This window comes from Serinus canaria, chromosome 2 (genome assembly GCF_022539315.1).
Source record: "Serinus canaria isolate serCan28SL12 chromosome 2, serCan2020, whole genome shotgun sequence".
Lineage (NCBI taxonomy): Eukaryota > Metazoa > Chordata > Aves > Passeriformes > Fringillidae > Serinus > Serinus canaria.
The window spans coordinates 29,343,561-29,359,190 of record NC_066315.1 but is presented as its reverse complement, the minus strand read 5'-3'; the positions used below and the strand labels follow the sequence as shown (position 1 = coordinate 29,359,190).

At 38.1% G+C, this 15,630-nt stretch overlaps 1 protein-coding gene across 2 annotated transcripts in view; it reads left to right on the top strand.

Moving 5' to 3' along the window:
* The window catches only part of CRPPA (CDP-L-ribitol pyrophosphorylase A), a 107,635-nt gene extending 92,467 nt beyond the window's left edge, over positions 1-15,168 (top strand). For both annotated transcript variants that reach the window (XM_030237949.2, XM_030237962.2), the window contains one exon: positions 12,818-15,168. In XM_030237949.2, coding sequence (XP_030093809.2) covers positions 12,818-12,922 — 105 coding nt within the window. In that variant the 3' untranslated portion in view covers positions 12,923-15,168. The remainder of the gene's footprint in view (positions 1-12,817) is intronic.
* Positions 15,169-15,630: the final 462 nt, after the last annotated feature.

Here is a 15,630-nt window from a genome sequence, read left to right as displayed (position 1 = left end):
CTTATTTTTAATAGAATATCCTAATTATGGGGTAAAATTAATCCATCTGCTAAAACAGGACTCATCCATTTTTTATCCTTTTCAAATTCTATTTCTTTCTGTTTCTTTTTAAAACTTTAAAGTAGCCTTTCTTCTAAAAGCACTTTTTTTTTTTTTTTGTTATTTTACGAGTTTTATCACTTGGATATATTTTCAAGTGCTTTTGTTTGGATATAGACAGGCTATTGTGTTATGTGATTTGGGCTGATACTTGTTGGCAGAAAGAGAGAGAAGTCTGTCTTGGCAAACTGATTTTTATGTAGAAGAACATCTGTGAGCTCTATCTTTGTGGTGTAGCTGGACCCTCATAGCCTATGAGAAAACTAGAATCTAAAAGTGAGCACATCTGTCCCCTTACAGCTCTAAGGATTATACATTGTGAGTTGAAGGATAAGGATTTACTGGTGAACCCTGAGGAATGCTACTAAAACCATGTTTGCCATGGTTTTGCTGCAAAGGCAAGTTATGTGCCCTTTTCTTCCTTGCTATCACTGGGCTTCACTCAAGGGGTTTTTATGGAAACTGGTTATTTACCCTCCAGCTATGCCATGGTTTAATCAGTAGCTAGTGGCAGGAGAGAGTCCTCCATTTGATTTAACAGTGGAGGGATGATCAGGTGGGGGTGAGACACAGAGCAGCCATCACAGCAGGAGCATTAAGGTTGGAGAAGACTTCCAAGATCATTAAGTTCCACCTTTGAAAGAATACTACAGTGCCCACTAAATCATATTGCAAAGTGCCATGTCTACTAATTTTTTGAACACTTCCAAGGATGGTGACTCTACCGCTTCCCTGGGTAGCCTGTTCCAATGCTCAACTATTGTTAACATTTTTTTTGTAATTTCTGACCTGAATCTCCCCTCATGCAACTTGAGACCATTTTCTCTTTCTCCTATTACTGGTTGCCTGGGAAAAGATTCTGACCCAACTTGGCTACATCCTCCTCTCAGGGAGTTGTAGAGAGCAAATGGCTTTACTTCCCTCCACACTTCCATTGGAAGAGACAGTGTTGGGTGTTTGCCATTCCTCTTGGCTTCCTGGTGAAAACAGAGCACTTCACCACTGTGGTTTCCTAGTGAGTTTTTATACTTTCCTGCCCTGTCTGTTGGGTTAGGTGCAGACTATTTACTGCTGCTTTCTGAACCTCTGCTCACACCAGATTTTAAGACCCATCCTTTCTCTAGGATTAATCATTCAAAATTCATATGCTCCCACCATTGCTTAGCTGAAAACTTTACCTAAAGGACAGATGCTGTATTTGCACTGACTTTAGAATATGGACGAAGGACGACAAAGAAATAAATAGAGAAACTGAGAGTTTGGATCAACATTTTCAGAAGTTATTATTATTTCCTTGTGCCTTCTGAGTAGGGATTCATTCAGTTCATGTCCTAGAGTGCTGGTCAGATAAACTGTCCTATCTTAAGTGAGTAGGTAAACATTGTGTAGGTAAAATGCCTCAAGGAAAACAATAGAGTGCAAATGCACTTTCTTCATTCACAGGAGTTTTGAGTGTGTTTGAGCATACCTGTGCTTAGAGGGACTTTACTCATGGAATTATTCATGCTTGCAAGAAATTTAAGTTCCTTTTCGGCTTATTGCATTCACTGTGTTTAGACTGCTTTGGAGCTGGAACAAGTTTCTGTTTTGTGCAAAAGAATGTTGAGAACAATCAGAATTACTGCAAAATTGATGTGTTAAAACCTAATATTGGTGTGAGAGACAAAGGGAATAAATCTTATTACTAAATTCTGTTGTAACTTGTTTTACCCCTGCTGACTCCTCTCCTTTTACTCTCCAAGGAGAGATGTCACCTCATGTCCCTGTAACCTTTTGTCTCTTTTCTGGATGCTTTTTCATCAGCCTGTGTTGGTTTTTTTCCGTTGTTGTTGGGGTTTTTTTGTTAGAGGTTTTTTCATTTAGTTTCTTCTGTGTTCTTCTGTTAAACATAAACTAGCTTGGCCTTACATGAAAGTCTTGAATTGCAAGGAATTTATATTTTTGCATTCCAGCAGGGTGTAGAGCCTCAGTTACTGAGAGGAAAAGACAGAGATGGACATAAACTATGCCTTAACATCACAGACATTTGGTCAGAGAAGTAGAATCTGAGTGATAAGATGAAAGCTGTAGGATGGATATTCAGGTGTGATTCAAAGATGTTTTCATATTTCAGTGTAACTTATACATAAAGTTTTTATGATTTGTTCTGCAATTAATCCCTCCTCACAGAATGATGAGATGATGCAACTTGAGAGCCACTTTGTTTGCAACTAGCTAGATTCAATTAAGAGAATCAAATTAGGGAAATCTGTGATATCAAACGATTGACAACGAGCTTCTGAGCAGTCACTCCCTCTCACTGTGTCTTGCTGCCCAAAACCCTGACATCTGAGTCATTTTGAAGCTGCTTTTGAAATTTTGAGAGAACAGTTTAAAACCAATTGCATATTAGATCTCCTGTAGCAAAATACGGAGTTTAAAGTTGAAATTCAGTCTCTTCAACTGCAAAGTAACCAGGCTTGTAATACTGTCATTACTTTTGGTTTGTATTTCTGTAACCAAGATTGGAATGTGGCCTTCCCCCAATGAACTGATTTTATCGTCCTAAAAGTTTGGAAGCCACAGGGCTGGATGTGAACAATAGCCCAGCACATGTCTACGCATACTTTGTCCCTCAGTATCTCTTGGGTTTTGTTTACTTCTTTCCCCTAAGAAGAATTTTTGTTGTTGCTGTTTTTTAGAAGGCCATATGGTTTTTCCTCTGAGCCATCTCAAATAAAATATCTGTAATCAAAAGGAATGTTTCCAATCAATTAGTCACTGCAGCCGTGTGCTTGTATTTCAAATTATTCACAGTATCTAGGAGTTGTATAATGAAGATTTTAAAGACTGAATGGACACATGCCTCTTCTTATTTTGGAGATCTGGATGTCCATTATGCTAATATTATATATAAAGTTAGCACTTATAGAAGGGAAGAAAAATGTGCTTTAGACTGGAAGAAAGGAAAAAAAAATGCTCACATTTCCTCTGCACCGATTTTTAGCATCCTCCCAGGAGATTCAAATGCATCACTCATTCTTTCCAAAAACCTTACAATTTTGTTAGTCACTAATTAAAAGTTTTCCAGTCTTTTTATATAATACTGCTTGTCACAATCACAAATTGTATGTCACAAAGTATATGAAACTCTTGCAGCACATTTGTATGCCAAGTTCTGTAATCTGTGATAGCAAAAGCATTTCATGTCTTGTACAGTGCTATCAACTTCAATGTTTGTGAACTACTGTGTTCATTTTTTCTTGAAAAGTGACAAAACCAATCTATGTTGTCAATGCAATATGGTATAGAAGGGGAAAACCTCTAATAGTGAATTATACTGTGTTGAATATACCCTAAATATGTACTTTTACTTGTGCTATAAGTTTATTGAAGAAGTGCTGCATTGTTTCCTCTGTTCCCATTAGGTAGGTTTTGGAATTTTTTTGTAATTTATTTTTTTCTTTTTAATACAGTTACACTGATGACCCCAGATCTCATTGAGTAGAAATGCCCTCTGTGCTTCTTTGAAGATTTTTTAAAAATTATTGATTTCACCTGCAGTATATGACACAGTTACCTGTTAGAGCCTCTGACATTGACATAATCTCACCTGATCTTTAGCAGTGGGTTTTTTAAAATATTTTCAGGGTTGAGATAGTTGTCTATTAAAACTTTTAACTCTATGATTTTTCCTTTTCTCCCCCTCCTGACTTGTTCCCCTACCACTTCTCTCTGTCTTCTCTATAATCTCATTTTTGCCTTCCTTCTTATTGCCAGCTAGGGCTAAAACAACAGACACCAAGTGAAACAGAGCTTGAAAGAGCTGCATTTCTCTTTTTGAAATAGGAGAAAACCAGCTAAACTGTGCTGAACTGCTTTTGCTCTGCTGCTAGCCCCACATGTCAAATGCAGTCATACGGACCCCTAGCTGCTCCATCTTTGCTTGGTGCCTGGAGAAGTGCAGTGGTCTGTAAATGATTTGTGTGATCAGGGTGTTATGTTTTGCAGGAGGCCAGCACCTGTTAGCTCATTTTTTCTGTGGTGGGTCTGTATTCCTGCTAGCTGCAAAACTTAATGCTGCAGCCCATCGAAGTATTGATGGCCTCTCACAGTGGACGAGACAGCAGAGAACCCACAACACAAAGACTCTGAGGGGAATGCTGTTATAACTTCTGCACAAGGAGAAGTGCAGGGGCAGGCACTGATCTCTTCTCTCTGGTGACCAGTGACAGGACCCAAGGTAATGGCATGAACCTCTGTCAGGGGAGGTTTAGGTTGGATATCAGGAGAAGATTCTTCACCTGGAGGGTGGTTGGGAACTTGGAACAGGCTACTCAGGGAAGTGGTCACAGCATCAAGCCTGGCAGAGTTCAAGAAGTGTTTGGAAAATGTTCTCAGGCCCATGGAGTGATTTTCGGGACTGTCCAATGCAGGCCCAGGAGTTGGGACTTCAGTGATCCTTTTGGGTCCCTTTCAGCTGAGGATATTCTGTGATTCTATATGCTGCTGCTGTATGGAAGGCTGAAATCCCACTTCCACTTGAATTTGTTAGTGCTATCAAATTCATCCACAGCTTTCTGAAAACGGAGGAATTACTTGTTACAGCTTCAGTCGACTTCAGACAAGTCTTAGGTTTTCAGCAGGTTGCAGAGTGCAGGTTTGTCAAGCAGAAAGCAAGGTTCCTGTGCCTCTGGAGCATTTCAGCTTTCCTGTACTGATGAAAAGAATAACTTTTTTCTTTCCCTTAAGAACCCTGATGGTGTTGGTTTTTTGCAAGGTTACCAGAGACACAGCTCATAAACCCTGTAGGTAGCACAGTAACATATATTACCATGAATACATTTCATGTTAATATTAATATTTCATATTTGGTAACATACTGTATTAAGAGACCACCTTTAGGAAACCTCAAACACCTGATATAGTTTTGCAGACAACCACATCTGTTTAATGGCCTATTTCTGCCAGTACTTTTGTACCAGTCCCACACAGGTGGCAGACCTGTTGCTAGCTCAAGCATTCGGTAGCTTTTGGAGCAACTTAGAGGGCAAGATGATTCACAGGCATTGTGCTGTCACTGCTGGCACACTCACTCTTGTAAAGAGCTTCAATCAGATAGTGGCTAAGTGCTGAATGAAAACTCTTGCCTAAGCTGCAATGATTGAATGTACTGAAAGTGTTCTTCATAACAAGCTCTTCACAGAATTTTTTTGGTCCAGGAACTTTTATTGATCATTTGGCCTGATCACGCAAACAGTGTTTTTTACAGGGTGGAAAAAAGATTTGGAGAACTGAAGGAGGGGACTGAACCCTGGTCATCTACATGCTGTAGAACATGTAAATAATGGAGCTGTTTTAAACATGCTGATCTAGGGTGAATCTGTCTATTCTTATCATGCTAGAGAAAGGAATCCTATTTGAGTTTTTGTTTGTTTGTTTATTTGTTTGTGCTGGTTTGTTGGACTTTTTTAAACAAAAGAGTAGAGTTTACCTTCAGGTTTAAATCTGTGAATCTTACATTAAAAGAAATAAGAAAAAGTACTAGAGACTTGATCCTTACAGACTCCAGAAGATTTAAAAATAGTTGTTTGTTCTCAGTAGATTCACACAGTCATTTTAAATTTTGATGGCTCTCCATTTTTTTTGTATAAACTATAAGAAGCATGGCTGATCAAAAGTATGAGAGAGAGTTACAGTACAATTTCATGTATTTATGCACAATTTATCCAGATTTGACTTGATTATCATAAATGTATGCCCATTTATCTGCAGGGAATTATCTCAGATCTGTTGGAGTTCACTAATTAAGTGGCCTGCTAAACTACATAAGCACAGTTACAGCTTGGTTCTTCCAGTGCCACTCACTTTTTTTCAATCTTCATTGCATCCTCAGTATCTAGATTTCAAAATTATTTCTATTTTGAGGAGTATCCACTAATGAAAAATTGATTTCATTTTCTTAGTTCAGAAAGGAAGGCTGTGTGTACAGAGGTTCAATTATGAACCTGCTCTAATAATTTTGAACCCAGCTACCTAGCTGAACTCATGTGCTACCTTAATTACTTATGTATTACTTGAAAGAAAATCTAAAAATATTCAGAAAAATACTTTCCTTATCTTTTAGAACAATCTGCATAGCTATCTTTTTATTGAGATAAATTGTTGCATTGATATTGTGTATGAGAAGACACTTATCAATAGATCCTTTGGCACATGGATTAAAAATGTGATGTGGAAGCATTTTAAGAAGAAAGGAGACCTCAGATTAATTTGTACTATTACAGAAATGGAGGTTGCTTTAATGTGTAGATGCATGCCAGTACATATCTTGAGGGGGAAAAAATGCTTCTTTGTGAATCTATGGATGAATTCCTCATGGTGTGATTAAACAGCAAACCATGTTAGATCATTGATTTCTGGTAGTGGAAGAACCTCAGTCCCTCTTCAGAACAGCTGTTTCAATTGAAAGTATTAATTGAAGAAGAAAATTTCAAGTGTTGAGGTTTTGGAGGTTAGATTCTCCTCTCAGTTTCTCTTAGAGCAAATGAGACACTGAGTATGTGATAGGTGAGTTTTGGAGGGATCTGGTATAGTTTAAGTATAAATTGCAGCATTCTGTGGAGTTTTAAATTAGCAGTAGCTCCTCTTGTACAGCCATCATAGTCCTTTGCAAGATGCTTCCCAGAACAGAGACTGTTTCAGCGCTTTTCTCTTCTGCCCATGTTTCCTGGTGTACACCCATATCCACACTGTGAAAAGGAGCAGGGGGCACGAGTTCCTTCTGTTGGCTCCAGCCTTTTTCCCTAAGGTAGCAAGAATGGGCAGTACAGCACAGTTACTGTCTTGTCTTGAGGTTCATCCTTCTCTCCTTCTCTGTTTTAGTGGGAAAGGTGTCTACAGAGTAGTTAGTTTTTTACTGTGCTTATGTGGTAGCAACATGGAATTTGTGCCTCAGTCTGGGGGGCACTATTTGACTGTGGCTCTATGTATTCTTGATGTATCTGGTAGGGACTGAAAGGCTCAAGTGTCACTTCCCAGTGGTATGTAGGCTGTATCCATACTGGTAAGTAAAACAGGCCAGGGATGGTTCTCTTGTCCTAGGGCTAAAAGGCACAGCATGCTTCATCTCCATATGGCTACATTCTCGCTTCCCAAAAGAGGGTGGCCTCATTCAGCCTGTCCCTTGGGAGCATTCCTTGGCCTGTACTGTCCCCTGAACCGTGCCCAGCCATTGTCTGGAAACATGTTAGCTGTCAGGAGCCAAAACTGTGCCAGGGAGCAGGCTTACAATGGAACAGCAAGGGCAGGAGCATGCCTGCATGCCAGCACATGCTCCGGCCCTCTTTTTGTTCCTGGTACGATATTGCCTAAGTTTAGCAGTGTCTTTAAATCCTGTTTTCAGGCTTTCTGCCTGCCATATAATCAGGACTATACAATTTTGTTAATTTTAAAAAACTTTATTAAGTCAAATAATATTAGAGACAGAGTGCAAATAATGGAACACAGCAGTTTTATTCTTTCAGCAGTGCAAGACAGAGGTGATACCTGCAGAGGCTTTCTTTTTTTGAGCTGAAAAGGATAGGTGTGTTTTTCAAAGTAATGTAAATTTTTATGTGAAGTTTCAGTTGGGGGAAAAAAGTAAATGCTAAACAGATTGAAGCAAGGAAATTAATTGTAAGGGAAATGTCAGTAAGTATTCAGATATCCTCACAGTTTCTTAAATAAATGCACATTTGTAAAATATCAGATTACATATTCCAAACACAACTTTAACTCGGTCCCTGTAGCCATTCCCAGTCTTAATCTGCAGACCAGAGAACCCCTACAGTTAGAAACTCTACATCAAAAAATTCTGAGTATGAGTTACAGCCGTCACACAATATGGTTATATTGGCATATTTTTACTATTTATTAACAGACAAAGTAGATATTTTATTTTGGAATCAAAGTGCTGTTATGTGGATTTATGGTTTATAACATTGGCAGTGTTTCTGAATACTTTCTTTTCCAATGTACATAAATATAAAGTGGTAAAAGTTTTGGTTTTAGTTTATGAATGTAGTTAATAATCTGTTCAAACAATAAAAATTTCTTAATGGCCAAGAAATGTTTGGGGGGGTGGTTTTCCTTTTTACAGGAGAATCATTTAAATCAACTGGATGAAATGAAGAGACAGTGAATATCACAATGGTTTGAGGGGAGTTCATGGCACACCAGTTGATCATGTGAAACTTCAGTTATTAATCCATTGAAGTCATTACTGCCTCCAAGTCTTCAAAGGTCACAGTCTTTTTTAGGGATTTCTTTAATGAGGGAAAGAGCTATTCCTGTTTGCTCAGTGCAGTGTGTGCAGGGCTGTGCACTCGCTGCCTGGCGTGCCAAAGGGTGTTCCGTGCCTGGGACTTGCAGTGCTGAGCAGTGGGTGGGCAGGAATGGGCGAGAGCTCTTGGGGCTGCAGGAGAGGAGGATTTGTATTGATCCTCCTGCTCTGACATCCTGGCTTTTATCCTGGCTACAATATAGGCAAACACGTCAGGCAATTAAACATGTGAAGACGTGGTTCTGCTTGATTATTTGACTTCCTGCAACTAATAAGGAGATTTTTGAAAGATTTAGTGCTATGCCATTCAATATAAAAGAAGTTTGGAGGCCTGTATGTGCAATGGAGTTAGGTGTGGTAGTTTAAGTTTGTCCTGGCATCCTTATTGAAGCTCCCCTGTAGGCACTATCAGCTGTAATCAGCATCGTTGCCAGAAATAACATTGCAGTGTCAAAACCAAAGTGTTTTAAGGGTATAGTCAGGGGACTTGAAATGTTCACTTGTTTGTTTAACTTTAAATTAATAAAGAACCACAGGATTTTTTCCTTTCCTGGGTTGTTGTTGAGTCCTGTCATTTTATTTCTTTTTAACTTTCTTTAGAACAGCTTCTGGCATTCAAATTATATTGAAAATAACTGCTTACAGGCAGAGTGAGGGCCTAAAATAAAATAAAGTCCTAGCAAGATTTTGAAATGGGAAAGAATACCTAAAATATAGTTTAGCTGTTTCATCAGTCATTGAACAAGGTGTTACCTTTCAGTACCTAAAATTTTTGCTAAAAAGATTTTTTCTGGATTTTTTTTTTGGTTAGGGGTAGGTGGTTGTGATAATGACTAGAAATGATCAACAAAAATTTTAAGTTATGCCCAGATAGTGACCATCAGATACTATGATAATGATTCTTATCATAAGAGTGAGTCTTGATTCTTAGAAAGATACAAGATAGACAAATTGAAATTCCTGGGGAAGTCCAGTTCATCGTGTTATTTACTACCTGCTTCCAGTGAGGCTCTGGCTGTGAGAGTAAAGCAGATTAAAGTCAGCACGTACTTGATTTCTGTGGCACTGATTTCTCCTGCACTCAGAGGCTGGCTCCTGGGCCAGGTGCTGGACCCTCTTCAGTGAATGGGTGACCCTGAGATCAGAATGGGATAACGTTACTGGGAAGGACCATTAGCACAGATCTAAAATTAATAACCCCGATGATAAATACTTTAGAGGACTGCCTTATTGAAATCCCCAGTATGTACTTCATGAGGTAGTTAAACCATGAACTGGAACTGTATTTAGAATAGGAATATATTTTCTATTACATTTTTTATCCTAAGTGAGATGATATACATTCCCTTAAAGAAAACCACTTCTGGTTATTTTCAAAAAACAGACTTAGAGTGACCAATCCTACACAGGGGCCAGTAGGTTTCCTGAAGAGTTACAATGATGGTATTAATAATCGGATTATTAGAAGTGCAATAACTGTAAAGCTTGTAGTTCTAATTTGTGCTGCTTGCTTACTATGTTTCTGGTTTTGAACCAATTTCAATTCAGCAGTCAGTTTCAGTGGTTTTTGGACCACTTCAGCATACAGGTTTCTGTACACATTATTCTGCCACATTGCCTGCCTTCCAAATATTACTCATAATTCTTTGCATGTCTTTCCTTCAGAACATGGAAATTAGCACTAAAGCCTTAGATATAGCTTTTAAGAAAGGCTTTTTTCAGTCTAAAGGAATCTTATGGTGTCACTTTCAATCTCTCCTGTGAAAGTTAAATTTCTTTCTCTTGCTTCCTTTTATGTTCAGAAACTTGAATAATTTATTACTGCAAAGGAATGTGTACTGAATCCAGTAACCAACAGAGGATGTGGAAAGATTTATTGGGAGAAACATTAAGAGCATTTTGAGCCAGGTGTATTTTATTTCTTTTTGTGAAATGAAAAAAAAAAATACTATACACCTCCAGCCAACTTCAGATATGGCTGGAAGCCCATTTGGAAGACAGTGCCTGTAATTGTGAAGTGCTTCTTGAGATAAACCGAACAAAAAGTGATGAAGGGCGCAAGGAGATTTGGCATTGCTGAATAGCAAGCGCTACGTTGCTCGATTTTGAAAGCAGCTGCAGCGTTTGCCATCTGAGCGGGTGTGCGCGCGACTTCCGCTCCCCTTGTGCTTTGTCCAGCACTTTACAGCCATATGGGGAATGAGGGAGTGAGCTTCCTGCTAACCACAACAGTGAATTCCCAGTTTGCCTTTGCACCCTTGGTCCATGACAAAAGGTTCTGAAGGAGCAGGACCTCAGCAGACTTCTGCACTCCTTGTTTAACTGAAAAGGCGTCACTCCAGCAAGGCACACGTCATGAACGTTTTTATTCTACCACAGTCTTTTAGAACTCTAATAAATAATTTTACTGCATGCTGGAATTTATAACCTGAATTTGTGAGGAGCGTAATCTTTTGTGAGGTTACAAATTGTAATTATTTTATGATATTTATGACAAAATGCTGGGCAAATACAAAAATAATTTTTTCAAGAATGATAAAATCAATTATAATTTTATTAGCAATTTCTAATTCGCTCCATTTACCTCTCTGGCATGTTTGATTTCATTTACATAAGTAAAAACGATAATAAGAGCATTATCATAGAATCATAGAATAGTTTGGTTTGGAAGGGTCCTTGAAAGGTTATTTGCCTATTGAAACCCCCCTGGAGTAAGCAGGGACATCTTCAACTAGATCAGGTGGCTCAGAGCCCTGACCAACCTGACCTTGAATGTCTCAAGGGATGGGGCATCCACCACCTCCCTAAGAAAGCTGTTCTGTTGTTTTGCCTGCCCATCATAAAAACTTTGTTCTCTATATCTAGTCTGAATTGACTCTATTTCAGTTTAAACCATGCCCCTGTCATGTCACTACAGACTCTACTAAAAGGTCTCACCCTGTCTTTCTTATAGGCCCCCTTTAAGTGCTGAAATAAGGTTACCCCAGGGCCTTCCCTTTTCCAAGCAGAACCCCAACCCTTTTAGCCCTTCTTCATAGGAGAGGTGCTCCAGCCCTCTCATCATTTTTTGTGGCTCTCCTCTGGACCTCTTTCCAGACTGAGATTGTTCCAGGGACACCTTTTCCCATTCAGTTTTTTCTTCTTCAACTGCAACTTCTTAGTCTCCATTTCCCCTCTGTGCTAGCTGAATAGGCAGATCCCTTCAGCAGTTGCCTTATTTATTGAAGAGCAAGTTTTGATATTGTGTTTTTGTATAAGTTGTGGAAATGGTTTCTTCTTTGTCCATTAGTCCAGATTTCTTAAATGTTCTATACAAATTCTTTCTTTGTGCAGCATCTTAGAAAAAGAAGTGAAAAGATGTGGAATCAAACTGCTCCGTCTTCCTACCTTAGGCAGAAGCTCTATCACATTGTATCACATTTTACATGGATGTGAGCCTTATGTTATAGGACCCTCATGATGAGTCTCCTTGATGTGTCAAATAATCTCTTCCATTGTATACTAGTTCTGACCTATTGCTTCCATCATGGAATAAATGGATGGATAAAACCTATTGTTCTATCCATCATGGCTGTGGAGAACAGCTCTTGATTTCTCTTTGTAGATTCCCTCTACCCTAGAGTTTTGTAGACCTTTCTTTTTCTCTGTTGCTTCACAGAAATTGTTCTCTCCTTTTTCTTGCTCCAGGGATGTCTCCATGCCTGACTACACCTATTGCTATTTTCCCAGTCCACAAATGGAAGTCTTACTGGTAGCAAGAGGCCAACCTTTTGTAGTTCATACAATTAAGAAAGCTTGGTAGTTAGACACAAGAATCTTTCAAATATGAGCTGGAGTGCTCAATTAGCAAAATAGAATCAATGTCTTATTTTATTGCTGCTTCCTGTGTTGGTTTCTATACTTGCCTATCAAAACCAGACTTTTGAAGTTATTTGATACAAAAATCAGCCTAAACCATTGAAATCCCAGTGCTTAAATGCCTTTGTCAATTCAAGTAGTTGGTAGACTACAGATGGGACTCAGTAGGTGCTTAAAGTTGCAGGGCTTAATTATGCAAGTTGATTAAATCCTGTATTTTGTTCCATGCTTTCAACCCCAAAATTTTTACTGCCTTTTAGATTTTAAAATTCAATTAGGAAGGCAGTGACAGAATCAAGTGTTTTGGTGGTCTCTGAGTAGATGGAACTCAAGCAGTTTTGCTTCAAGGAGATTGGAGAAAATGGTTATTACCATGAAGTTGCGTTTACTTAAAATAAAAGTTTTAAAAGTTCTTCTTCTAATAAAGAGCTTTGTTTCTTCAGCAATCATATGGTAATTTGGCATAATTGAAAATTGATTTTAAATATTTCCTTTTTCCACTTTCGTAAATACATTGTTTTCCCTATTCCCTCATTTTTCCTTTTCTTTTTGTTCCAGGACCCTTTGCTGCTTCAGGAGACAGTAAATTCTGCTGCTGCTCTTATCATGGCATTGATAAAGGACAGAAACCCAGAGCTTATTGGCCAGCTGTTGGTAGCATAAGACCATAAATCATGTGTAGCTTTTGGAAATGTTAGTTTTCATCATCTGTTCACCAAAGGTCTTAAGTCATTTTATTCTTTGTTGAAAACCCTGGATTTATGCCATTTATTATTAAGATCATTTAAAAGCATATTTTTGATATTTAAAATACAAGTCTAATATTATGTATAAAGTGTAAAAGGAAATACAAATAATTCTGAGATACACTGGGTATATACTGTAAGGAATGCTACTGAAATGTTTTTTCAAGGTACTGATCATTTTAAAGGTGTACAGAGGACACCAAAGCATTCATGCAGAATTGTCTTTACCTATGTGTGTGTGTTGTACTCCAGGGCTGCATGAATTAATTTTTATTTCAGATAAATCAATCCTAAAGCACAGTTCAACTTTATGTGAAATTATTTTAAAATTGCTGCTGTAATACGTGTTAGTGAATGTAGAGTTCCTTACAGAGTGTAGCTTTCCTGCCATAAAGAGAAATGCATATTGCAGGAAGTATTGGAAAGGTCAGGGACCTGTTCTCTGTGGAATGAAGGTAACACCTCAAATCAAAGAAAAGATACACATGGGTACAAGGAGGTGCTAAGCCCCGGTTTTCCAGATGCAGTGTGCTCTGACTGTAGCCTCCATGGTGCTACACTTCTTGCAGTGCCCATGTGCCATCATTCAGAGCTCCTGTAGCTCCGCTGAAATAGGAAGAGTCTGCATAAGAATATCTCATCTCTTGCTGGTTAGCAGATATATGTAGTAAATAGCAGCAAGGAGGGCAAGCATTATGAACTCAAAGATACTCTGCATTGATGATCAAGTGCAGACCATTGGGACAGGAAGATGAAATGGTGAATGGTTATTATGTGGAGTGTCTCCAGGTATCACAACCACTAAGAGCAATACAAGCAGCGTCCCTGAAAATGTGTGTCTTTCCCTATGCATCAGACCCAGGATTTTATCACTCCTGCATTTGTGAAGGGGCTAGGTTAGTGTCTTACATATTTGATATGGCTGGAATAAAGTCTTGGAGAAGTATCCCCACCAGAAGTGTCCAGAGTCCCTGATTCAGTCTAGCACTGTCAGTTCAGCAAGTTTCCCTTTAAAAACAGCATCCCTCCCCTTACTCCCACCATGTTCCACTCCCTCTGGTGCTCAGACTAAACTTAGGATAACAAGCTCCCTGCTTGATCCCTTTCCCTTCACATGACTATTTATATCTTTGATTTAAATCCCTTCTAGAAGCTGATCTTGGTCCCAAACTTCCTTTATTGCAAAATAAAATAAAGAGTTGTCAGCTGATGGTTCTATATCCAAGGCATACATTTTCTTCCCCACACAAGTCATGCAAAGATAACTAACAAAGTTCTTGTGCATCATCTGCTTTCTTCTTTGCTTCTTTCTTCTCTCTGCTTTGATTAATAATTTGTCCTTTTCTGACATTGTACAACATAAGCATTCATATTAGCTCTGTGCATGGCTATACAATAGGCATATTTTATTCATACATATATTCATGTCTGTTCATATGCAGAGCACACAAATAAATGAAGAACTAAAGAATTTATTACTGGTATTCATAATTTAACAGGACAGCTCTCACAAATAAGTTTTCTGAATGTGCTTTTGCATTAATAAATTTGATGAAGAAATTTGTCCCACAGGCTTTTAAAAGACATGATGAAAGATGTCTCTTTGACTGTATTTTGTTATTCTTGTTTGCTTGAAGACAAAAATGCAATCTGTGATATGTTTTCCACAAAAAATAAGGTGAATTTAGAAAACCCTTCATGTTTTCTATCCACTCTAATTTATACACTGTGATAGTGCATTAACATTGGTTTGTGTGCAACATCGTTTGCTTAAACAGAGCTTTTATTTTTTAGGGTTGTTTTACTTACCTCATTCTCCTAGGAGAATTTCAATCCAATTAAAAATGATACCGCAATGAAGTGCTGTAATAAAAAAAAAATTATGGTTGTTTATGGATTTATTTTGAAAAGAGAACAGACAATGCACAAGAAAAAGTAAGTTTTGGGTTATCCAATATACTTAGTACTAATCCTAAATGGAAGATAATAAGCTTTATTAATGTACTGTTAATCATTGCATTATGGCTTTTTAATCTTTAGCAATCTTTTAAAATAATCTACAAACACTGAAAAGTCCATTTTGCTGGAAGCAAATACACCAACAACAGAAGTACTAAAACAGATCACAAAATACTGAAACAGTAAAAAAAAAAAAAAAGAAAAGAAACTAGACTGTGATTAATGCTATTGTGTATCCAAACCAAATTTAAATGCGTTTTGGGTGATTGTTAGTGCTTACAATGGGAATAAAGATATAAAATGAAATTAAGAAACTGGCTGATTGTTATTTGTCTGTGCATAGCTTCTCACAAATAGCAGTATACATGAGAAACTTGGCAGCCTTTTGTACACACATGCTGTTTTGAATTTAACTAGTGAATCAGTCACCACCCATATTGCTTTGAACATTTGGACAGAGATAACAGAAAGTAAATAGAAGCTCAGACCCTGCCAGCCTTGCTTACCTTACTCCTTAAGCACTCTAATTAGTATTCCTTGGGTAGTGTTCCTCAGAAAAGAGAATGCAGAATGTGGCCCAAGAAATGCTTTTCAAAAATGCAAAGTTTTTGCTTTTCAAAAATGCAAAGTTGAGTGAATTAGATTTATTTACTGAAAATAACTCCC